Below are 27,297 nucleotides of genomic sequence, written 5' to 3' on the forward strand. Positions count from 1 at the left end.
TCCCTTTAACAGGCTTTTAGCACCCGCCGTGCAGCCACACTACCATTATAGCATACTAACAGGCTCACCCTCATCACCTCATCCTTCCCCTCCCTCAGTCCCTCCAAAACAACCATCACTCCCTTCATTCTCTCCATCACTGACCCCGCTCCCTCCCTCCGCCTTCCCCATCATTTGTTCCATTTACCCCCTCCCTCCCTCCGTGTCCTCCATCCCTCCTTCAACACAGGGTGGTCTTGAAGGAGGAATGGAAGGACAGGGAGGGAGAAAGGGGGGGGTTGATGAAGAGAAAAAAGGTAGGGGACCTTTTTTCTCTTCATCAACCCCCCCCTTTCTCCCTCCCTGTCCTTCCATTCCTCCTTCAAGACCACCCTTCTCTCTCTATCACTACCCCTTCTGAGGGTTGTGGATGGGAACTAACGGCCCTCCTCCTCTTTTTCCTTGGACGTGACCCAGCTCTGAGACAGAGATTCTGCCCAGATGACCCACACCACGACTGTCTGTTTAGATTCTTCACCATGTGCTTTGGGGGTCTTTCCGAGTGGCTGTCCTGCCTTCTGGCCTGTTGTCAGTGCCCAGCACCCATCTCCCTTTAACTACCATCCGCCCATCCCTCCACAGACGAGAGAGATCTCTGTCAGGATATGGGGAATTATGAGCAAGCATTTTTTGTTGTTGTTGCTGTAGGCGTGGCGACGCCACTATCAAACGGAACTTCTAAAAAGGTCAACTTGACGTGCTGAGTTGTCGCACAGAGCGCTCGCCTTCTAGGGCAGTCCAGAAAAAAACGGCAGGGCCACAGGACGTAGGCCTACACAGACAGATATATCTGGGGCCTTGCAACGCAAGAGGACCGAGCCGTCTGTCTGCAGACAGTCAAACAAGAAAAGCTGAAAAGAATAGAGGGGAAGGAGGCGCAGGCAGAGAGTCATAAAGGAGGCGAAATTTAAGACCCAAAGGAAAGATTCTTGTGTGAAGGGCACGCCTGACCCTGGTTGATTTAAGATGCCTCGGGGCTCCAAGGTCTCCTCCTTGTCTCCTTCCAGGGGCCTCTCCTGCACCCCTCCACAGTCCCACCCCAGGACAGCAGGCTGCCGCCACAATGCAAAGGCAGTGTGTGTGTGTGTGTGTGTGTGTGTGTGTGTGCGTGCTGTGCTGTGGTGTGAGTGTGAGTGTGTGTGTGTGTGTGTGTGTGTGATCCAGATATCAGTTGACAATAGGTACGTATTATGTCAGCGGCTGCGGTCGTTCCACCATTGGCTGTGGCTGGCTTTAAAATCTCAGCCAGACAGTCATGTGACGAGCATCACAATGACTAAGTCTGTTTGAAGTTTACAGTAACCGGAGGTTTGAAGTCTGAACTACTTACTCTCAAATTACTGTCATCATCACTGTGCTAAGTATTATAAAATGATAGGCCTATCTGAAATTAGATAGGACCCTAATGGGTGAAGTTCCATCCCACACACCTTCGCAAAATGTCAGTCAAGTTTGCCAAGTGACGTTTCACACGGTCCTCCACAAACTCTAAAACAAGTAACAAAGTCAAGTAAACACCACCGCTATGGAAAGAGCAGTCATCACAATGACTAACCTAAACCAGTCACAACACAAGAACAGCCACAACAACCTGAACCAGTTAACCAGTGATGAAACAGTAACCATAACAACCTTTATCTGCTCCATAGCAACCATTATCATCCCTACCCAGTGAGCAACAGCGAGTCACAACGACCTATATCAGCTCCGTCAACAGGCAGACACTGCACCCTAGACAGGTGTGTGTCTCAAATGGCACCCTATTCCCTATTTTGTGCACTTTCGGTGCAAAAGTAGTGCATGGTCAAAAGTAGTGCACTATTTAGGGAATAGGGTGATAAGCAACAAGCCTATTTTTTTTTTAACACCATCAGCCATGTTTAACAGATGTCAGGTCTGATATTGTCAGACCTGTGACAGAGATGACAGAGGGGATAAGGTCAGACCTAAGCAAACGATGGCACAGTGAATATTGTCAGACACGTTCAGGATGACCGTGGATTCTGTCAGAGCTACGTACAACGACAGAGCGAATATCATCAAATGTGCTCACGCTACGAGAACTCAGGGTCTATAAAAGCGACGATGCCTTTAAGACAGTGAACAACGACTAACATGCTGTCTAGACCGGGAACGCGCTTGCGTCCGCCATTGCGCACATGTTGATTTTGTCCATCCGTACCAGACGCGATCCAGACACGCAGGTCGAAATATCAAAACGAACTCTGAACCAACTATATTCATTTGGGGACAGGTCGAAACACGTGAAACATTCATGGGCATTTAGCTAGCTAGCATTCGGTTGTTATTTTACCGGAAATGAACAAGGTCCTTTTTTCTGGATCTTTGTAGAATTTTGACCTATTTTGAGTCACACAAAATCGTGTGTTCTCTACTCTGAAATTGAATCCACAGATAAAAGGGGAAACCTAGTTAGTTTCTAGTAATCTCTCCTCCAGTAGTATTAGTAGTCTTCTTCTGTGGACTTTATATATGTCGCTTGGCAACCAACTTTAAGGTGCATTACCACCACCAACTGGACTGGAGTGTGGACCTCAGTTCATCTTTCAATCCCCACACATGGGTATAAGCTCCTAAAAACCAATGAGGAGATAGGAGAGGCGGCAATTGCAGCGCATCAAGCGTAAAAAATTTAACTAAGTTCTGTTCTAGCACCTGGCTAAGCAGACGCTCGCGAGCAGTTTAGATGAAATGATTGAATAACATGCGTGTGTAAATCTGTTTTGCAACGCGAGCGGTGTGGTTAGCATATATAACTAACACTGTTAAAACTGTGATGGAGAAAATACCCAAACTTGGTAAACTTCACAATCTCACTTGTCAGAGTTATTCCCCTCCAATTAAAACAATTTTCTTTGTCCTCAACATGCGCCATGCAGCCCTTGGCAGCGATTAGAGGTGAGCGGTCTGCGAGTCGACAGACGTCACAGCAACCCTCGAGAAGACAAACCACCGGTTGGGCATGTCCCAGTCGGTGCCTGCCAAAGGTGGACCAATCGAAATGGAGCTTGGTCAGAGACGATCACTGTGGTGATGTGGACAGGAACACAGGGACTGGCAGCTCATGACACGCAATGCAACAATGTAAAACACCATGGCGATATGAGATGTACAGCCATGCAGACAGCCACTGAGAGAGCGAGAGAGAGAGAGAGAAGAGATAGATCGAGAGTGAGTGCGTACGTGCGTGTCGACAGCTCTCCAACACCTCTGTTGTGCCAGACATTGTCTGGGCTCGGGTGGAGCTGCAATGCCAGAGCCAACTCACACCTTCAGAAGGAGTGAGGACCAAAACGGTTTGCAGACGTACACCAGGCCAGTCGGAGAGCGAGGCTGAGGACTGAAAACATGCTATCCAGTCTAAGGACCAGCGCTTGTCAACCACTTGGCGTCTTTACCTTCAATAATGTCTGTTTGTACGTGTAAAGGGAAGGGAGCGCGCCGCTGCCGTCAACCAAGGTGCATGCATTGAGGAGCAAACTGAAGTAGAGAGGAGATTCAGGAGCTCTTGGAGGAGTGTTGTCATTGTTACAAGTAAAAACAATTCCAGCGTTGGGTTTTAATTGTAACAATAAAGACGCTTTTTTAATTGACTTTCATTGTCCTCCAAGAGTTGCTGTACACCTGTCTTTATCTTCTTTCCCAGCAATCTTGATAATGAAATGAACACATAAGCCAATAGCTATTGTTACAGGAGGTGGTTCTTGGGTTGAACCCCATTGGTCACACTAGCACGAACTACAAAAGAAGTCAAATCATAACATTCCTTTAGTCATTTGAAAACCAATAAGCATGCTCCTACCTTGACACTCTGTTGGGGCTGTAACACACTTGTGTTACAGCGGCCCAAACGGCACCCTCTTTCCTATGTCGTACACTACTTTTGACCAGGGCCCATAGGGTTGTGCTGTAATCTAGCTGCACGCGGGAGCGTCGATACATTGAACGCTGAGCAGATTAAAGGGGAATGGAAGAGGGAAGTTGAATTGAACGACCGGGGGGGGGGGTTAACGAAGTGCTTGCTGCGTTAAGTAGGTGTTTGGATCAGCGGGACCTCCGAGGCAGGGTGTGTGTGTTTGAATGTGTGTGTGTGTGTGTGTGTGTGTGTGTGTGTGTGTGTGTGTGTGTGCGTGCGCGTTCATTCGTGTGTGTTAAGTAGGTGTCTGTATCAGCGGGACCTGTGGAGGCAGCACAGTCATTAACAGCGATAACAAACCATCTCCCTTCACACCAGGGTGAGCAGAGAGGAGGAGAGAAGAGGGAGGGTAGGAGAGACAAAGAGACGGAGGTAAACATGGCAAGGTCAACTGTATCAGAGTCATACATTAACCCATACAAACTGCATTCAGAACATAAGCATTTCTTAATGTAAAGTGTTAGCGAATGTAGCTGGGAAGTGGGTAGGATACAGGACACAAAGTCGGGTCATTGTACAGATGGGACACTTGTAGAGTCAGCTGTGTTCTTTATGTCAGTCTAGTTGTGTCATTATTTTGTCTCCATCTTTACTTTTTATTCATTTTAATGCACTCACTGTAGCACTTTGAGATCATTTAAATATAGTATTATTATTACTATTAATATACTTTTTGCAGTAGACATTAAACCTAATTTAAACATGGCAAAACATACTAAACAAAAAAGGCACACCTGCATTTGCATCGTGGTCGTATGCCTTCTTTCATGTTTACATTTATAATGTACCATATCATGTGGCAGGTCAGCCTATCAACAACAAGCTTGTCTGTGTTAGTAAATCAGGCTTTGTGTTGTTTTATGTGTAAGGAAAGAGACAACAACAAAATGAACCAACCCAAAGAAAGTGAACGGTACTTTCGACTCTTTGCCGCATTGCTGCAGGCATATGTGTGGTGGCAGTGGAGGAAGGAAAGGAGGGAGGGCGAGAGGAGACGGTGTTTGAGGGGAGAGGAAGCTGTTGGGTGTGGGGGTGTGTGTGTGTGTGGGGGGGGAGTTATAGTACTCAACATGGGTCACTTTGTGGCTTAATAATGTGGAGGTCTATATTTAACTCCGGTATTTCTGGAGGGGGATGATGGGGGGAGGAAGGGTGACGAAATCGAAATGGAGCCATCCCGGATTACAGGGACAACTCCCTCCTTTGAAAACTGGAGGGAGCGCTGATTAGCATAAAACGAGAGCTGCGTACAGAAAGGAGCGTAGCCGCAACGCCTGCCAGTCTGATTCGGGATGAAAGCTCCGTCTGGGGTTGGTATACAGTCGTCGATGGGGGAGGGGTGCAGTGTCATCCATGTGAACCGTGCCAAGCTGGTCGTGGTGACGATGGAGATTATGAAATAGGGCTGATGACGACCTCCCCCCCCCACAACACATGCACCCACCCGGCCTTAGCCAACTTCCCCTGGGTCCCGTGGTGGAAGATCCCTCCGGGAGGCCTAGCTGGCTGACTTCACGCCTGCTGTCATCTGGGGTCGGCTGTACTGGCAGTGGCGTCACACCACCATCGGAACCATCACTGCATGACTAAGTGGTAAATCTAATGGCCGCGATCAAAGTCTCTCCGCAACAGATCTTGGATTTGTTCAAACAAACTTTCTGGGAAACACCCTCGTAACGCGTGTAGTTCCAAAAGCATATTGACACTGACAGTAAAAGACTAGAAGGCGGATCACACGTTGGGCAACAGCACCACGGGCTCAAAAACAAAGCCTGTTTAACCTCACAGGGCTGTCTGGAGGCATCAGGCAGTGTTTGTTGTTGCTCTAGCAGCTTCCTATCTGACAGACACACACACACACACAACTCATATCTCCTGACATCACTCAGAGAACACAGAACCACCGTACTAACCACAGGGCGTTTGGCGTCACCACAGCTGCGTGGCGTTCGCTACACCTGGCCCTCGGCTGAGCCTTACACTGGGATCACAGAGAACTACAGAGTAGAATGAAACAAGTGAGAAAAAAGAAGTCGAAGGAAAGAGGTGATGAAAGAAAGAGAAAGAAAGAGAGGGATAGAGAGAGAAAGTGTGAGAGAATACAGCTGCTTTGCAAGTAGAGGGAAGAGAAAAAAAGAAGTGATGAGAGAGAGAGAGAGAGAGAGAGAGAGAGAGAGAAGATGAGCCATGTGGAAGAGGGTAGGAAGAGGGTAAGGAGTGATGAAAGAGAGAGAGAGAAGGGGAAGATGAGCTGTGTGGAAAGAGGGAGTACCCTGGGGCTAGCTGATCCAGCTCTGCTACTGCTTACTGCTCCAACTAATCCCAGCCTGAGCACATCAGCTAGGCCTTATCAGTAATTAGCACGCTAACCATTCCCCAGTCCCACTGGGGTCTGGACCTGGAGAACACAACCTCCACAGCCAGCCAGCCCTTCCCTTGCATTCAATTAGCCCACTTTAAAGTGCATGCCATACCCGCAGGGCTGGCAATGGCGGGAGGGGGGGGGGGAGAAAAGGAGGAAGAGGAGGCAACGGGAGTTGAGAAAAAGGAGGGAAACAGTCTGACATTTCCGAGGCTGAGGGTGTTATACAGACTACAGAGGGTGTGAGTTTTTTTATTTTTTTTAGGGGGGGGAGGTGTGGGTTTTTGTCATGGAGTGTTTTGCGGGGTGGCGTTAACACTCCTTGCCCTGTCGAGGCGAATCGGGGATGATCTGCACGGTTACGAGGGGAGACAGAACAGGAGAGAGAGAGGTGGGGGTTAGATGTGATGAAACGACTGGCATGTCCCTGGAATTGTAGATTTTTATCCCAGTTTATTGGGAAATAAGACCTTAATCCCTGCTTTAACCAATAATTCTGGCAGGAAATGGTATACCTTAACGCAATGTACATGACATAACTCGGGTCAAGGTTAGAATAGATAGTATGGGGTGGTGTGACAGGAGGAAGAGGATGAGGAGGAGCGGCTAGGGTTTGAGAGGCAAGTCCACAATTTCACATATTCTTGAGTAATACGTTTTAGGTGTGGTTTATGCAGAGGGTGTGAACCTGTGATATATCCATACCTATGGAAAATACAATTAGCACGTGGAACCAACTTTCTATGGCCACAGTTGAGGCTTTGATTGACAGGGTCTTTTCAACAACATGTCAAAAAGAGGCAAGACTTTCCAAGATGGCGTAGCAGTGCAGACGTTGTTTGTCGTTCTCCTGTGTAAATGTAGTTTTTTCGTCTTTTTTATATATATATAAAAATGGAAAAAGAGATATATATATATATATATATATCTCTTTTTCCATTTTTAAATTAAATATACCTTCCGGCAACCCGCCTCACCCAATGTGATACAGATCTGCTATTTTTAGACCTTATAGCCAGAAACTCCATCACAAGCTAGCCATTAGGAGCTAACCAGCTAATTAGCTACTAGCTATTTAATCATTGTTAGCCACTGCTAGCGGCCATTACCTTTAGCACAGACACCAGCTGCTTTTAACCTGGAAAATACTTGCCAGCCTGAACAGCGCGTTATCAACCCTGAGAATATCGGACTGTTTTATCCACTACAACACTGGATTCTTGCCGTAAGCCCTGGACAATTACTCCTGATCATCGCATCTAGCTAGCTGCCACAGAGTGGCCCAGCCCCGAAGCTAGCCTTGAGACAGGCCCATCTCCCGGCCTGCTCAGTGGACCCTATGATCACTCGACTACACAGCTGATGCCTTCCGGACTCTTCACTAACACGACTAGAACTCACTACATCACCGGATTCTTGCCGTAAGCTCTGGACCTTTGCATCGGATCATCGCTGCTAGCTAGCTGATACCGAGTGGCTATAGTGGCTAACGCCCTTGTCCCGAAGCTAGCACCAGTTAGCAGCGAGCCAGGCGCAAACAAAAATTCTTCAGCTACAATTCCTCTTTTGCCAACTGGCCTGGACCCTTTGTCGACATGGAGCCCCGCCGTTCCATCACGACTGGTCTGCCGACGTAATTCCATCAGTTGTGCCCTCTACCGGCCTTTGCCGGATGTCGGAGCAGACGCTTCTACTAGCCCCGGCCTGCTAATTTATTTAAAAAAATAATAATTGGAATGCCGTGTCTCCCGCTTGCTAGCGTAGTAGCGACTACCTAGCGGCTTCCCTGTTTCATCTATTGCTGTTCACTGGACCCTATGATCACTTGGCTACATAGCTGATGCCTGCTGGACTGTTCATTAATCATGGTACTCCATTCTGTTTATAATTTGTTTATCTGTCAGCCCCAGCCTTGAACTCAGGCCCTGTGTGTAGTTAACTGACCCTCTCTGCCCATTCATCACCATTTTACCTGTTGTTGTTGTCTTAGCTGATTAGCTGTTGTTGTCTTACCTTTGTTGTCAACCTGTGATTGCTTTATGCCTCACCTTATGTCTCTCTATAATGTCAATATGCCTTGTATACTGTTGTTTAGGATAGTTATCATTGTTTTATTTTACTGCGGACCCCCTAGTCCCACTCAACATGCCTCAGATACCACTTTTGTCCCACCTCCCACACATGCGGTGACCCCACCCAGTATAACTAGTGCGTCCAGAGATGCAACCTCTCTTATCGTCACTCAATGCCTAGGTTTACCTCCACTGTACCCGCACCCTACCATACCCGTCTGTACATTATGCCCTGAATCTATCCTACCACGCCCAGAAATCTGCTCCTTTTATTCTCTGTCCCCAATGCACTAGACGACCAGTTTTGATAGCCTTTAGCTCTCCTTCCAGACTCATTAAACATCTCCAATCCAAAACTAAATCTAGAATCGGCTTCCTATTTCACAACAAAGCCTCCTTCACTCACGCTGCCAAACATACCCTAGTAAAACTGACTATCCTACCGATCCTCGACTTCGGCGATGTCATTTACAAAATAGCCTCCAACACTCTACTCAGCAAACTGGATGCAGTCTATCACAGTGCCATCCGTTTTGTCACCAAAGCCCCATATACCACCCACCACTGTGACCGGTATGCTCTCGTTGGCTGGCCCTCGCTCCATATTCGTCGCCAGACCCACTGGCTCCAGGTCATCTATAAGACTTTGCTAGGTAAATCCCCGCCTTATCTCAGCTCACTGGTCACCATAGCAACACCCACCCATAGCACACGCTCCAGCAGGTATATCTCACTGGTCACCCCCAAAGCCAACACCTCCTTTGGCCGCCTTTCCTTCCAGTTCTCTGCTGCCAATGACTGGAACGAATTACAAAAATCTCTGAAGTTAGCGATATATTATTCCCTCACTAACTTTAAACATCAGCTATCTGAGCAGCTTACCGATCGCTGCATTTGTACACAGTCCACCTGTAAATATCCCATCCAACTACCTACCTCATCCCCATATTGTTTTAAATTTACTTTTTTGCACACCAGTATTTCTACTTGCACATCATCATCTGCACATCTATCACTCCAGTGTTAATTTACTAAATTGTAATTACTTCGCTACTACGGCCTATTTATTGCCTTATCTCCTTACGCCATTTGCACACACTGTATATAGACTTTCTCTATTGTGTTATTGACTGTACGTTTGTTTATTCCATGTGTAACTCTGTTGTTGTTGGCGTCGCACTGCTTTGCTTTAGCTTGGCCAGGTCGCAGTTGTAAATGAGAACTTGTTCAGAACTGGCCTACCTGGTTAAATAACGGTGAAATATATATTATATATATATATATATAATATATATATATAATATATATATAATATATATATATATTATATATATATATATATATAATATATAATATATATATATATTTATATATAATATATAATATATATATAAATATATATAAATATATATAATATATAATATATATATATATTTTTTAAACTTACTCCATCTTCTCACTCACACACACACACACACACACACACACACACACACACACACACACACACACACACACACACACACACACACACCTCATCTTCAAATGATCTTCAAAACATCTTCAAATGATAATGAACGTCTCTATGTAGGACACGCCACTGCTGCTTCTCATCCCCTCTCCCCCCTCAGTGCTTCCTCAAACACAGCATGTGTGCTGTGTATATCGCAGTCCCCTTCCATCCCCCGCCAGCTCCTCTCATCTCCGGAGAGTCCCCGTCCCGCCTGACTGCTCACCCAGGCCATCTCCAAGCGTGGCGGGGGGCTGTGTAATAATTAGCCCCTGGCGGCGAGGGAGGGCTGTTCGTCAGCGAACACTATGCAGGAGCTGTGGATTAGTCTCTCAGCACCAAGAGAGGTGCACGCTCATCAGCCAGCACACACACACACAGGAAAGAAGGGAGCCCCTCTGCTCTGACAGGCTGTTGTACTCTAGGCTCTGCTGTCTGTCTGTCTGTCTGTCTGTCTGTCTGTCTGTCTGTCTGTCTGTCTGTCTGTCTGTCTGTCTGTCTGTCTGTCTGTCTGTCTGTCTGTCTGTCTGTCGACTGAGCTCCAGCCTGGATCTGGGGAATGGAAGCCACAAGGGGTGGGACATGGTGGGTGGAGGGACAGAGACATTAGCTGCTTTGAATTTTTTCCCCATACAGACATGGGAAGATATTTAGGAGAGGAAGAGGAAAGGAGAGGGGGCCAGGATGCCACCCAGCAAGGCATGCTGGGACAGAGCGGATGTAAGCTTGGCTGTGATTGGACAGTTTATTGGTAGAATGGGTACTGTGGCAGTGAAGGACCTACACTATACTTTCTAAATTAATATTAACGTTGATATATGAGACCTTTATCAAATAATGTTTGTAGAATGGATGGGTGGCCCCATATCACATCCACCTACCTGTCAATATTCCCTTACTCCAGGTGGGGTGGCAGGTAGCCTAGTGGTTAGCGCGTTGGGCCAGTAACCGAAAGGTTGCTAGATCGAATCCCCGAGCTGACGAGGTAAAAATCCGTCGTTCTGCCCCTGAACAAGGCAGTTAACTCACTGTTCCTAGGCCGTCATTGTAAATAAGAATTTGTTCTTAACTGACTTGTTAAATAAAGGTGAAATAAAAAATAAAACAATTAAAAAAACTACCATCACAACTGCTTCAAGTGTCCTGCTACAACAACCACACCTTATTCTCACTCTTCACAAAATCACACTTCCTGCATGAACACACATGTACACACAGAGAGAGCGCCCACCCGCCAGTTCAAGCGAGGACACACACCTCCTCAGGCATTGTGCCCAAGAACATTCTGTTGGTTATTCGAGCTGCCTCATTGAGATCAGACCAATCCGCTCGCTCAGTTCGACACATCGCCGCATGACAACTGGCCGGGATCCAGAATGCCAGGAGCAACTAGTCAAGGCTATGTGCCACACCAACAAAACCTCTAATGTGGAATCCAGTTCTATATAGACTCCAATCCACTTTGATCTGATTAAGTCATATAGCATGACAGCCATATACACGTAACACAGGAGATGCTGGAAAGTACTCAGCGTACACAGCCAAGTTAAAACTTGTGTAGCTCATTTTTTACTTCCTGCGTTTTTCCCTGAATTGATCCAACTTTGTCAAACTTCAAATGCTGATTTTTTGGTACAAATATAAGATGGATCAAGTCAGTCATTGTGCCAACAGCATCAACCAACCAACCAAATGCCAATCAGCAGTACCTGACAACCTTTCTAATCAATCACTAATGTCAACATACACCAACAGAATACTGCAGTGTGATTGGGTACTTACTGGCTGGCGACGGGGTGCTGTATCCGCTGACAGGCAGTCCGGAGAGGGTGGGAGGGGACAGCCCCCCCAGCATGTGGGGGAAGAAGTAGGAGTAGTGAGGCATGGGGAATCCCCCCACAGAGACAGTGGGGCCCCCCGCACTCCCTGGCCCTCCCGGGGGGTGGCAGGGGTTACCCTTGCCCGCCATGTTCTGCTCGGCAGACCTTGAGCCGAGTCCAAAGAGTCTCCTGTAGGTATCCGTGGTGATGTCGGTCTACATCCCCCAACCTCAACCGCCGGTGACGACGTAATCCAATGAATTAAGAAGTGGTGGTGGGTGACGGTGGACAACAACGGTGTGTATTTGTGTAGGTGTGTGAAATGGAGCTGTTAGGTTACGTTGATATTCCAGGTGGACGCTTCAGAGAAATGTATAGGCTATTCTCTTCCAAAGGCTGGTCCTCTGCCTTGTTGTGAAGAGTGTCCCACTGAGATAGATACAGCTAGAGTAGGCCACTAAGCTTTATACCATGAATGAAACACCAATTACATAAATACTAAGGGAGGTCGCTAGGCAGAATCATCTGGCACCAATGGACTCCAGATCCCTTGTTCAGGATTGGATAGACTTCTCAGGCCTTGGGAGGATTGGATGATAACAGCTTTTCTCTCTCCAGTGACTCAGCAGAGCTCATACAACAACACGACGGAGTGGAGGAGGAGAAGGAAGATCGTTATGACGACGGCTGGTTTTAGTTGCCCCAGGTCAACCCCTATCGCCGAGGAGGACTCACTTTCAGTCTCGGCAACTCACCTGTAGCAGACTGGCAACCTTCATCCTTCAGAAACAGAGACAGACAGACAGAGAGAGAGACAGACAGACAGCGAGAGACAGAGACAAGGGTTAGATAGAGATTCACTCACTGCTGCATATTCAGAGACAGAGACACAGGGGTACAAATGCATATTCAGTGGGGTGGCGTTGATTTTTGCCCGGGCTCATCTCTACGTAGACAGCGTGGGAAAAACAGAGCCCGGGTCCTCTCTAGTTAACTTGTTAACGCTAATGTTTTCAACTAGGAGCACGGCTCCCTCCTGCTCTCTACCCCCGCCTCCCTCCTCCCGTTGTGGGGTGAATCATCATCCGAGATGCTGAGGCTCATTAACGGCGTCCGTCTGAACCTCTCTCTCCGCTCCTCAATAAACAGGAGACGGAGACGAGCTTATGCAACCTTCCAAGAGAGGTGGGAGGGAGGGAAGAGTAACCTAGTTCTGCCTTTCAATGCTGATGTTGTAAAACATGTCTTATATAAACCCAAAACCCCTTGCTTTGCTACACACCGTAGCAACTAGCTACAGTGTCTGTAAGACCATCCACTACTATGCGCTGTAATTGTAGTTCACAACTGACAGCTTTGCTTCCATCTCTTTCACCCATCTGACATTGACGTGTCAAAGGAGTGAACCGTTTACTGTTCTTGGAGTCTGGACCGGAGCTGTCTGAAAGTTGAAAACATCATTTGAGTGCCTTTTTCTCCCTCCCGGTCTGTCATGTCTGTCAGTAGCCGTCTGAGAGGCATTTGTTCTGCCCTGGCCCCAGCGAGGGGGGCGTTGGGTGCATGAGGGCCCGTTTTTACAGGGTCAGAGGACTTTTATAGATCTCCCGCAAAGTGCTGCTCCTTCTGCCGTCAGGCCTCACCTTGTGAAGCCCTCCGTCGACAGGAGTGTGTGCGCGTGCGTGTTTGCGTGCGTATGTGTGATCTCCTGCATAGTGCTCCACCGCCGTCAGGCCCCCCCCCCGTGAAGTCGGCCCACACACACACACACACACACACACACACACACACACACACACACGGCGGCTAGGCCCCCGTCGTAAAACAGCCAAAAACCACTGGGCTTTCAGACATGTTTGTGTTAGAAGGGCGAGGAGAGGAGAGGAGGGGGGGGGATGAAGAGGCCTTTTAGAGATACTTGGTGAAGGTCTGGGATAAGAGCGAGACTGCCGTGATAAGTGCACCAGAGCACTATTATCAAACCTCTAAAACATGATGAAGTACCCTTACAGGCACAAAACAGGAAACCAGAACAAGATGAAGTGGATTCAGACCACGTATTACTTTCCAGCAGCTCCTGTATTTGGTATATATGGCTGTCATGCTCAAATTATTCAAATATATCCATTCACCCTTCCATCCATATACCAACCCACCCATCTGTCCTTTCTTGAGAAGGAATAACACGCATAAAGGCATGGCTACATCCGTCTTGCCGCTCACAGATCCCACCTGGGAATATGAGCTTCAGCGGGCTCTACCCTGAGCTTTAGCACAATGCACTGGGTAGAACACGTTCAAAGGATACAGAGAGAGAGAGAGTGACGGCGAGAAAGTTGGAAAGAGAGACAGGGAGCGGGGAGGGCTAGATCAAAGCGAGAGGAAGCGGATGAAGATGCCTCGTCGATGCTCGCCGCTTTCCATCTCGCTCATACATTATGAAAAACGCCCTACTAAGTAGGTTACACCCCATAGGTCCCCTTTACATAGCCATACACTCGTTCATTGAATCATGGGGCTTGTGTGTATACCAGTGCATCTGTGTGTGTGTGTGTGTGTATCGGTGGATTTGTATCAGTGTGTGAGAGAGGAGAGAGACAAACATAGACAGCTACAGTGAGGGAAAAAGTATTTGATCCCCTGCGGATTTTGTAAGTTTTCCCACTGACAAAGAAATTATCAGTCTATAATTTTAATGGTAGGTTTATTTGAACAGTGAGAGACAGACTAACAACAAAAAAATCCAGAAAAATGCATGTAAAAAATGTTAGAAAATGATTTGCATTTTAATGAGGGAAATAAGAATTTGACCCCTCTGCAAAACATGACTTAGTACTTGGTGGCAAAACCCTTGTTGGCAATCACAGAGTTCAGACGTTTGTTGTAGTTGGCCACCAGGTTTGCACACATCTCAGGAGGGATTTTGTCCCACTCCTCTTTGCAGATCTTCTCCAAGTCATTAAGGTTTCGAGGCTGACGTTTGGCAACTCGAACCTTCAGCTCCCTCCACAGATTTTCTATGGGATTAAGGTCTGGAGACTGGCTAGGGCACTCCAGGACCTTAATGTGCTTCTTCTTGAGCCACTCCTTTGTTGCCTTGGCCGTGTGTTTTGGGTCATTGTCATGCTGGAATACCCATCCACGACCCATTTCAATGCCCTGGCTGAGGGAAGGAGGTTCTCAACCAAGATTTGACGGTACATGGCCCTGTCCATCGTCCCTTTGATGCGGTGAAGTTGTCCTGTCCCCTTAGCAGAAAAACACCCCCAAAGCATAATGTTTCCACCTCCATGTTTGATGGTGGGGATGGTTTTCTTGGGGTCATAGGCAGCATTCCTCCTCCTCCTCCAAACACGACGAGTTGAGTTGATACCAAAGAGCTCCATTTTGGTCTCATCTGACCACAACACTTTCACCAGTTGTCCTCTGAATCATTCAGATGTTCATTGGCAAACTTCAGACGGGCATGTATATGTGCTTTCTTGAGCAGGGGGACCTTGCGGGCGCTGCAGGATTTCAGTCCTTCACGGCGTAGTGTGTTACCAATTGTTTTCTTGGTGACTATGGTCCCAGCTGCCTTGAGATCATTGACAAGATCCTCCTGTGTAGTTCTGGGCTGATTCCTCACCGTTCTCATGATCATTGCAACTCCACGAGATGAGATCTTGCATGGAGCCCCAGGCAGAGGGAGATTGACAGTTCTGTTGTGTTTCTTCCATTTGCCAATAATCGCACCAACTGTTGTCACCTTCTCACCAAGCTGCTTGGCGATGGTCTTGTAGCCCATTCCAGCCTTGTGTAAGTCTACAATCTTGTCCCTGACATCCTTGGAGAGCTCTTTGGTCTTGGCCATGGTGGAGAGTTTGGAATCTGATTGATTGATTGCTTCTCTGGACAGCTGTCTTTTTTACAGGTAACAAGCTGCGGGTAGGAGCACTCCCTTTAAGAGTGTGCTCCTAATCTCAGCTCATTACCTGTATAAAAGACACCTGGGAGCCAGAAATCTTTCTGATTTGAGAGGGGGTCAAATACTTATTTCCCTCATTAAAATGCAAATCAATTCATAACATTTTTGACATGCGTTTTTCTGGATTTTTGTTGTTGTTATTCTGTCGCTCACTGTTCAAATAAACCTACCATTAAAATGATAGACTGATCATTTATTTGTCAGTGGGCAAACGTACAAAATCAGCAGGGGATCAAATACTTTTTTCCCCTCACTGTATACTGAGAGAGGAAAAGAAGGCGTGCCCACACAAGAGAGGCATAAGCCAGTGCACACATAAAGAAGTGGGAGTTCACAAATACATCCATCTCTATGTGTACAGTATGTATCCAACACTGGCTGCATCAGAATACGTGAGCCTGACAGTAGTAGGAAAAGAGGAGAGGAGAAGTGTGTGTGTCTGTACATCCTCGACAAACTTGATCTTCCAGTGGGAATATATATGTGTGAATATATTACATGCTGTGACCAAATCCTTTGATAAGTATGTCAGTTACTTCACAGGCAATCACAGAGGAGAGACAACATAGAACGAGGGGGGGGGGGGTAAAATGGAAAATGGAGTGTAAGGGACAAGACACACCATAATGAACTTTGTGCGTGAGCATTAAAATCACCCACTTTGTTGACGAATAGGTGGAGATTAAAGGATATTCCTGATAATATGTAGAATTATCGGGAAACAAACGGAAAATTAAACACTGGATGTACACATGTCAAATATGTATCGAACTCATTCATTCTCTCATATACGCATGAATGTATATGTTTGACAACACACCGTGAATACGCATATACAGTTGAAGTGGGAAGTTTACATACACTTAGGTTGGAGTCATTAAAACTTGTTTTTCTTGTTAACAAACTATAGTTTTGGCAAGTCAGTTAGGACATCTACTTTGTGCATGGCACAAGTAATTTTTCCAACAATTGTTTACAGACAGATTATTTCACTTATAACTCACTGTATCACAACTCCAGAGGGTCAGAAGTTTACATACACTAAGTTGACTGTGCCTTTAACAGCTTGGAAAATTCCAGAAAAATGATGTCATGGCTTTAGAAGCTTCTGATAGGCTAATTGACATCATTTGAGTCAATTGGAGGTGTACATGTGGATGTATTTCAAGGCCTACCTTCAAACTCAGTGCCTCTTTGCTTGATATCATGGGAAAATCAAAACAACTCAACCAAGACCTCAGAAAAATAATTGTAGACCTCCACAAGTCTGGTTCATCCTTGGAAGCAATTTCCAAACGCCTGAAGGTACCACGTTCATCTGTATGCAAGTATAAACACCATGGGACCACGCAGCCGTCATACCGCTCCTAGAGATGAAGGTACTTTGGTGCGAAAAGTGCAAATCAATCCCAGAACAACAGCAAAGGACCTTGTGAAGATGCTGGAGGAAACAGGTACAAAAGTATCTATATCCACAGTAAAACGAGTCCTATATCGACTTAACCTGAAAGGACGCTCAGCAAAGAAGAAGCCACTGCTCCAAAACCGCCATAAAAAAGTCTGACTACAGTTTGTAACTGCACATGGGGACAAAGATCGTACTTTTTGGAGAAACGTCCTCTGGTCTGATAAAACAAAAATAGAACTGCTTGGCCATAATGACCATCGTTATATTTGGAGGAAAAAGGGGGAGGCTTGCAAAAAGCTTGGTCGCAAATGGGTCTTCCAAATGGACATTACCCCAAGCATACTTCCAAAGTTGTGGCAAAATGGCTTAAGGACAACAAAGTCAAGGTATTGGAGTGGCCATCAAAGCCCTGACCTCAATCCTATAGAAAATTTGTGGGCAGAACTGAAAAGGCGTGTGCGAGCAAGGAGGCCGACAAACCTGACTCAGTTACACACCTGACTCAGTTACACCAGCTCTGTCAGGAGGAATGGGCCACAATTCACAAAACTTATTGTGGGAAGCGTGTGGAAGGCCACCCGAAGCATTTGACCCAAGTTAAACAATTTAAAGGCAATGCTACCAAATACTAATACTGAGTGTATGTAAACTTCTGACCCACTGGGAATGTGATGAAAGAAATAAAAGCTGAAATAAATCACTCTGACATTTCACATTCTTAAAATAAAGTGGTGATCCTAACTGACCTAAGAGCGGGAATTTTTACTGGGATTAAATGTCAGGAATTGTGAAAAACGGAGTTTAAATGTATTTGGCTAAGGTGTATGTAAACTTCCGACTTCAACTGTATGTGTTGACCCAGACACATGCATGCGCAGGCACCTACTCACACATACAGTGGGGTGACACACTTGATAAAGATGAGCAAATATGTCTAAAATAATTCAAATACTGAGCTATTTTGTGTGCTCAAAGTTAGGAAATTTGATTATTTTATACTAAGAATTGCTCAGCGAGAAATGTATTTTGCTTAAACAGTAAAAGTATTTTTCAAAAGAGGTAGGGGTCAAAATTAGTGACACCCCTGTTTTCAGTATCTCACCTTGCAAGGCACTGAGCTTTTTTTGAAAATGTTTTATGAGTTGGAAAACACATTGGGATGGATATTAGTACGTGCTCCAGCAGGTATATTTCACTGGTATTTCACAAAGCTAATTCCTACTTTGGCCACCTTTCCTTCCAGTTCTCTGCTGCCAATGACTGGAACGAATTGCAAAAATCACTGAACCTGGAGATTCATATCTCCCTCACTAACTTTAAGCATCAGCTGTCAGAGCGGCTCACAGATCATTGCACCTGTACACAGCCCACCTGTAAATAGCCCATCCAACTACCTCATCCCCATATTGTTATTCTTTTTTTCTCCTTTGCACACCAGTATACCTACTTGCACATTCATCTTCTGCACATCTATCACTCCAGTGTTTATTGCTAAATTGTAATTACTTCGACACTGCGGCCTATTTATTGCCTTACCTCCTTAATCTTACCTCATTTGCACACACTGTATATAGACTTTTCTATTGTGTTATTGACTGTACGTTTGTTTATTCCATGTGTAACTCTGTGTTGTTTGTGTCGCACTGCTTTGCTTTATCTTGGCCAGGTCGCAGTTGTAAATGAGAACTTGTTCTCAACTGGCCTACCTGGTTAAATAAAGGTGAACATTAAAAAAAAAAAGAAAAAAAGACCGTTCCTCCATACAAAATCCTTCTAGGTCCTTGAAATCCTTTGTCTGCGCTTATGGACTGCCCTGCTTTCCTTTTCTTCAATTCAATCCACAGATTTTCAATGGGTATCAAGGCCGGAGAACGAGACGCCATTGCAAAATGTTGATTTTTGTGGCCATTTAACCATTTCTTTGTGGATTTTAATGGTGTGTTTGGGGTTATCGTCCTGCTGGAAGATCCACTTGCTGCCAAGTGTCCGCCTCCTGGCAGAGACAAACAGGTATTTGGCTAAAATACTGGTACTGGGTAAAGTTCTTAATGCTGTTGACCTTAATAAAGGCCCCAGGACCAGTGGAAGCAAAACAGTCCCATAATATCAAAGACCCACCACCACCACCATATTTTACAGTAGGTATGGGGGGTTCTTTTCTGCTCATGCATTCTCATTTCGACGCCAAACCCTCCACTGGTGTGCGTAACCAAAGAGCTCTATTTTCATGTTATCTAACCAAAGCACCGGTTCCAATCCAAGTGCCAATGCTGTTTACATTTACATTTGTTAGATGACATGAAAATAGAGCTATTTGGCCATCTCGGTCTCCGGACTTAAAATCCTTTGAAAAGCCTGTGTTTTGAATTGAAGTCCATACAGTAAGTGCAGACAAAGGATCTGAAAGGATTCTGTTTGGATGAACTCATAAAACATTTTAGAAAAAGGCTCAGTGCCAAAATCCTCGCAAGGTGAGGTACTGAATGGTATTGAAAACAGGGGTGTCAATCAATTTGACCCTGATCTTTCAGAAAGAAAGTAGTACTTGTTTTTTGAGCATACAATATATCTCAGTATTTGAACAATGTATTTTATACAGTCATTTCTGCACATCTTTATCAAGGGTGTCAATAATTTCAGACCCCACTGTATATGCAAACCACTCGCACACGCAAAACACACGCACACACTAGAGATTGACACAGGAACAAGACGCCTGCGGGTCTAGAGGGGCCCGCTGGATTCCGTTAGGAATGGGAATGAAGTTCTAGAGTCAAATTCGGGACAGGACAGGATTGACATTCCACAGGAACTGGCAGTAGGCCTAAAATAGTTTACTTAATACAAATAAATGATCCCCTCCCCCTTCCGTCGGCGCACTCTCGCTCCTTGCTCCAGTTGTAGCCAGTCACTACTTTACCTCAGATGCACGCAGAGATATACGCATTTGCACATGTCCATAAATTCATCTGACTCTGGGTAACTAGAAAGGCTGCCTTCATTGCCAAAATTTCGTAATGTGGTTGTTATCAGCGGTGTGCACTATGCAGGCGGCTGTCTCATGAGCGCTGAGCAGCAGGCAAACAGAGCAGTTGCTATGGCTACTCCCACATAGAGTGGGGACAGACAGAGGAGAAGTTAACTCAGGAAGTTATTTCTGATTTCTGCAGCTAAAAGTTTGCATGGAACCAGAGTGATTTTTATCTGGATGAACAGGAAAGTTCTGGGGTTATAGATCTGTTGCGGGATCCGGACAGTACGGGGGAAAAAAAATCTGACCGAGTTATGTTTCCGACACGCATTTCTTTATACTTGTCAGATAGCCTATAGATAATTAGCCTGTTTCAATTTGTCAATTTCAAATTATTTTCTAACAACAGTTTGAATTGAGGTGTGTTCCGCCTCCTCGTTAATTCACATCTCCTTGTATGTAATCTCCTTAATGTTATTTAATTGTGTTACTATTTCCTTTTTTGCACATTTTTTTCTATTTACATTTATCATTTATCATGCTGAAACATGAGTTGATGGCAGTGGATGAACGGCACGACAATGTGTCTCAGGATCTCTCGTCTCTGTGCATTCAGATTGCCATCGATAAAATGCAATTGTGTTCGTTGTCCGTAGCTTATGCCTGCCCATACCATAACCCCACCACCACGAAGCACTCTGTTCACAACGTTGACATCAGCAAACCCACAACGCCATGCACATGGCCTGTGGTTGTGAGGCCGGGTTGGACGTACTGCTAAATTCTCTAAAACGATGTTGGAGGCGGCTTATGGTAGAGAAATGAACATTAAATTCTCTGGCACAGCTCTGGTGGACATTCAAATTTGCTGCGCAGCATTTGAGAGAAATAAGCTTTTTGTGCATATGGAACATTTCTGGGATCTTTTATTTCAGCTCATGAAACATGGGACCAACACTTTACATGTTGTGTTCATATTTCTGTTCAGTGTATATAACTAGTGCAAATCTGACTCTCTCTGCAGCATCTCTTCTACCCTCAATCGGCATGGCTTCCATAAGTGCCTACACTGTATGAAATGTATGGTGTGCTGAAATTGTGTCAACCATGGGAAGAGAGGTCATCGAATGTATGTATGTGTGCTTGCGTAATTGTGACCGTGTGTGTGTGCTTGTGTGTGGTGGGTTATTAATATCCAAGGATAGCTAGGCTGGTTAGCTAGTGCTCCTCTCTAGCTACAGTAGGCTGTATACTACAAACCCAGTGAGTGCTGGATATCTACCATGTATACGCACACAAACACCAACATGTTTACACACACAAACAATGCAAACATTACATAAACACATTTTCCTTTAGGCCCACATAAATAAAACATGACCGTCCTAACATACAAAATCACAAAAGCCCAAAACATTAACATAGATTCATTCAACAGTCATACACATTTAGAGAACATACTCGCATGGATGAAACATTGATGACGCATGTAAATAGTATAAACTCACTCACAAACACACTGATTTAACACACGTGAACACACGTACATGGCAGTCAGCATGCATAGGACTCATCAGCCGAGGTATCAAGAGAAAACACAGACAGCAGTGTTTTTAGAGTCAGTTGAAATGAGTCAGCACGGTGTTCCCTAAAGCATGGTGCATTGAGTAACGTGTCTGCGCGTATTGCGCATTTTGGGGTTGGCCAGCGTAAATGGGGTTGGCCAGCAGAAAACTCCTCTAGAGGAACGAGGAAGTGGAGAGGAATGGTGATGACGAGGTGAATTATTCCAGGTCTTTACCGGTCAGTTATATCCCACCGATAACGACTGATCTAGTGCCAATCGTAGTAGCAGTGTTTCTTACAATGGATCACAGATACCCATTGTAAGATTTGATACTTAGAAACATTTGTTTTGGGAACCACTGTAGAAGAGCAAAGGATCTCTCTCTCTCTCCCTCTCCCTCCCCTGGTTTGGAAGAAAAGCCATAGTCAAAGCTTCAGTGTAAAGGAAGTGGCCTATAGTGTTAGTTGTGATTTATGAGGTGACTATGTAGGGGCCCTTCATAGGGCCTGAGAGTGGGGAGGCCCCATCTGTCCCTGAGACTGGCAAAGTCATGGGGGTTAGAGGTTATAGGTTAGAGGACGTTGACCCCCCATGATCCCTCACAGACCGCCAGACACACCCTTGGCTGTTCCTATCAGTCACTGCAGCAATCAACAGCTAACACACACACAATCTCTCTCTCTCACACACACACACACGCACACACACATAAAAACACAGACCCTTTTTCACATATACATAATATAGTATGCCTATATTACATACACATGGATGTGCACACAGATACTCTCATGCATATGTACGCAGACACATTGACACCACTATTCCTATCCTGCTGTACAGTACGTCCCCCTGTAAGTCATCCACCTCCATTTCCCTCCAATACTATCCTGTAATATCCACTATGCAGTATGTCGTCCTCCCACTTCCTCCATTGCTGTACTATAATCTACAAGCCAATGCAGCTGTTGGTCGCGGTATCACCTACAGTACAACCCACTAATGGTCCTTAAAGTCAGGACTAGTGGAGGGTGAGATGGAGAGGATCCCTGCTGCTGCTACCTGCTAATGTAGCCTAGTGCTCTAAAGGTAATGTGGCCTAGGGCTCTCCATGTCCCCTCAATGCCTACCAGGCTGAAGGAGCTTCGTTGGCTAATGTAGCAAGGCTAGGCGTATGGTGGGCTTACATTATAAGGCTAATGCTTCTGGTTGGGGTTGACAATGGGCCATCAGTGCTAGCAATATTAGCAGGCTAATGGAGGCTAACAAGAAACAGGGAAAAAAGCTCCAGATGTGCTAGCTAGTGCTAACAGGGAAAAAAGCTCCAGATGTGCTAGCTAGTGCTAACAGGGAAAAAAACTCCAGATGTGCTAGCTAGTGCTAACAGGGAAAAAAGCTCCAGATGTGCTAGCTAGTGCTAACAGGGAAAAAAGCTCTAGATGTGCTAGCTAGTGCTAACAGGGACAAGGGAAGAAACAGTAGTGCTAAAAGGGTAAAAAGGGGAGAGCTAGCTAGGCCCTCAGATGTGAGATCACAGGGAGGCAGAGGTGAGACTAAGGATGTGTTCATATTCTCATCATCCCCCCTTCCCTGAGGCTCCATCTTTGATAAAGACATCTTAGGCTTTAGAAGGGGCTCTGATATCCTGAAAGAGTGAGAATATGTTTCTGCAGTAAAGGGTAAAAGGCATATTTTTTTCCTGGAGATAAAGAGGGAAATAAAAAAGGGGCATGAGTATCTACGCCTTTTGTGAGAGATGAGGATGATGATGATGGGAACACGGTGATGATAGTAACGTTGGTAGTACATTTCTGATGGATGGTACATCATAAAGTGCAGTTAGCTGTGATAATGTCAAGGTGGTGTGAGGTAGTGATAATGAAAAGGAAATGATAATGGTGGTGGTGATGATGATATGCTGATTTTGTTACTGACCCTGCTAACCCTCAGATAACCACAGACAACAAGAGGGCTTACCAACAAACCCCAAAATATTATTTTTTTAAATCCTTGGTAAAGCCCTTTTGTTGGATTTTTGTCATCGTTGTCGAGAACCCCGCGTACTTTTCTTTGTTTGCTGTATCGCGGGGGCCTACCTGAACTCATAACAAAGACACCCACAGACAAACTCACTGACTCCCCAAAACACACACACACACACACACACACGTCCTCCACCTTCCGTTCTAGTGTCCACTCATTTCTGTGACAAAGCGGAATAATATCAAACTGAGCCAATCGATACTCTGATGACAAACGACCCATATGGCCCCGTTCCCACTTGTGATTGTGTGTGTGTGTCTGTGTGTGAGTGAGTGTGTAAGATGAGAAACAGCAAGACTGTAAAACACACCGGGTAATCCTGCCACCATCGATAAAGAAAGCTGTCATTTACCCTCCTAGTCCCCACCTCTGAAAAAACACACACGAACAAACAACACACACACACACACACACACACACACACACACACACACACACACACACACACACACACACACACACAAATACACACTCCATCAAAGTGGGTGGCCTAACTGTAGATTGTAAATTCAGCCAGGGAGTCAAAAGGGAACTGGGGGGGGAAAACGCTATTCCTTTCCCTCTCACACTATTCCCACAGCTATAGTTAGCCTTGGCTGCACTATTGTGTAGCTGTTCCAAGCCCAGAACCTTGGGAGGAAGAAAATAAACATTTGTGGTCATCATACACAGGAGGGAGGGGTCTTGATGGATGGAGGAGAGGAGGAGGGGAAAAGAGGAATAAATGATGACGATCTGGCAACCCTCCAGTGAACTGCAAGGTGAAAAGTAATTGATTGCGGTGCTCAGTGGAGCTGGCTCGTGGGCCAGACGAGCTTAGCAGATGAGTATCGATTGGTTAATTGATTGATTGGCATCTGTGGGAGGGGAAGGCGGAGGGACATAATTGGTCTTCATGGAGCCGTTTCCTCAGAGCCAGACCGCAAATGAGAAAACCGTGCACAAGGCTCACATATACGCGCACACATACTAGGGCTGGGAATTGCCAGGGGACCTTAAGATATTATCACAATACTATATGTATTGTGATTTGATACAATATCTATTGCGATTTGATACTATGATTTTATTGCAAATCGATGTTCCGAACTAACAGTGAGGGAAAAAAGTATTTGATCCCAAGCTGATTTTGTATGTTTACCCACTGACAAAGAAATGATCAGTCTATAATTTTAATGGTAGGTTTATTTGAACAGTGAGAGACAGAATAACAACAAAAAAATCCAGAAAAACGCATGTCAAAAATGTTATACATTGATTTGCATTTGAATGAGGGACCAGCATTCACTGTTTTGGACACTGGTAACCATCATAAGCTGGTCACCAACAAAACCAATATCAAGTGACAACATGCTGGCTTGCAAAATAATGTCAGTTTCTATTGGAATCCAGCCAGAGTGGGGATATCCACAAATTGGAACTGTTCTTCACCCACAATATCCATTCAGAATGGGTTAGAATTAAGAATAAATGACATTACCCAAACCATCTAAACTGGAACAACCATTTCAGTAATGGGAGTAATAAGTCCAACTAACAGATTGGATTAGTTGAAAATAATGTATGTTATTTATGTATGTAAAGCATACAATTAATTAATCAATATACAGTACATGCACAAACACATCAAATAAAAAAGATATTGAAGACAACAATCGATTCAGTTACATATCAGTATAATATTTTTTACGATATAGCGTGTCGTTTTGACAATATTTTTGGCTTGTTGGCTATACCTGCACCAAAACTCCAGTATTTTTCCTTCATAGCTTGTTCTGCTTTTTAAATAGGAAGCCAATTTGTTTTCACACTTTTATTCCCCTGACTGATCAAAACTTGTTTTCTCATGTTCTCTCGTCTCTCTGTAGCAGATATATGGTGAGCAATATGTTTGGAACACCGACACGCAATAAAATCACAGTATCGAATCGCAAAACATGTAGAATTGTGAGAATCTCGATACATATCAAATCGGCAGCAAAGTATCGTGATAACATCGTATTGTTAGGTCCCTGGCAATTCCCAGCCTTCGCTGATATGTGTCCAAAACACAAAAAAGGCTGGTCACCAGTGTCCAAAACACAGGGAAAGGCTGGTCACCAGTGTCCAAAACACAGGGAAAGGCTGGTCACCAGTGTCTAAAACACAGGGAAAGGCTGGTCACCAGTGTCCAAAACACAGAAAAAGGCTGGTCACCAGTGTCCAAAGCTCAGCGAAAGGCTGGTCACCAGTGTCCAAAACACAGCGAAAGGCTGGTCACCAGTGTCCGAAGCTCAGCGAAGGCTGGTCGCCAGTGTCCAAAACACAACAAAGGCTGTTCTCCAAACAAAACCAGCTAGACCATTATGGTAACCAGCATAACCAGCTAGACAGACCAGCTTGAGCAGCTAGAACATGTTGGTCAATCAGCTAGACCATGCTGGTCAGATGGGCAGGTACATGGGTAGCGAAAAAAAGACATGTAATCCGTACAGGCTCGTATAGCGAATGGAGGCCGCTTTCCCGCTGGTTCGTTTTTTTCAGTCATGCTCCGGATATTTCACATGCATAAACCACTGTTTGAGAAGCATGCAGCCTCTCGCTGAGGTGAAAAATGGCCTTTTTGCCTTGGTGCAGATTGCCATGTCTCATTTTCGATTCATTGAAAATGATACTTCTTTCTAAGTATCTCTCTTTTTCAAACAAGCATTGCAGAGCTGGCTACAATTTCTATTTCATCCCCTGAAAAGATAGAACAAATATTACAACAAATATTATGGCTGAACTCAAATGTGCTGGTTGATAAAATACCTGTATTTATGGGAAAGTTGTTTGAAAAGGGTATTTTGTTCTTAAATGATATTGTAAATTGTAATGGTAGCGTTATGTCCTTCATGGAGTTATCAGAATTGTACGGGAAGGTCTGCTCAATCCAAGAGTACAACTAATTTATTACAGCATTGCCCCAAAAATGGAGGAGGCAGGTGGCAGCAGGAGGAGGTAGGGAGCTGGTCTGTCTGCCCAATATAAAGGATCAAAACTGGTGGAGGAATAAAAATAGCATAAATAGGAAAGTATACCAGTTTCATTTGAGGACCAGGATGTTGACAACTGTGCCATACAGATTGCAAAATAGTTGGGAAGAGATTTTTGATGTACCGATTCCATGGTACAGGGTGTATGAGTTGATATATAAAACAACGCAAGATTCAAAACTTCCTGCTTTTCAGCTAAAATTATTATATAGAATTCTTGCCACCAACAAAATGTTGAATATTTGGGGCATAAAATTATTGAAGCTCTGTAGATTTTGTTGTGCGGATGCAGAATCAATAGACCATTTATTTTGGTATTGCCCTCAGGTAGCCTGTTTCTGGTCTCAGGTTCAGGAATGGCTGAAAATGCATAGCATTGATCTAAAATTGACCCTAGAAATAGTACTGTTAGGAGATCTGGAGAGACCGGGTCAGTCAATTACTAATACTCTTAGTAAAAGTATTTATCTTCAACACGCAATCTGTAGATTCTATTCGATTAGATAGATTGAAATTGTATGTTAATCATCATAGCAGAGTTGAAAGATATGTGTTGCGTAGAAACACAAAGTGGGTGGCCAGCAGAGATC

The 27,297-nt window shown here is 45.1% G+C and overlaps 1 protein-coding gene across 2 annotated transcripts in view; it reads right to left on the reverse strand.

Annotated features, from left to right (window-relative positions):
* LOC106607468 (retinoic acid receptor alpha) overlaps positions 1-27,297 on the reverse strand; it is a 182,270-nt gene that overhangs the window by 91,075 nt on the left and 63,898 nt on the right. Inside the window, exon 3 of one of the 2 annotated variants that reach the window (XM_014204449.2) lies at positions 11,703-12,520. The exons of the other annotated variant lie outside the window; for it this stretch is intronic. Coding sequence (XP_014059924.1) covers positions 11,703-11,889 — 187 coding nt within the window. The 5' untranslated portion in view covers positions 11,890-12,520. The remainder of the gene's footprint in view (positions 1-11,702; positions 12,521-27,297) is intronic. 2 annotated transcript variants of the gene reach the window in all.

Source organism: Salmo salar, chromosome ssa06 (assembly GCF_905237065.1).
Source record: "Salmo salar chromosome ssa06, Ssal_v3.1, whole genome shotgun sequence".
NCBI classification, from domain to species: domain Eukaryota; kingdom Metazoa; phylum Chordata; class Actinopteri; order Salmoniformes; family Salmonidae; genus Salmo; species Salmo salar.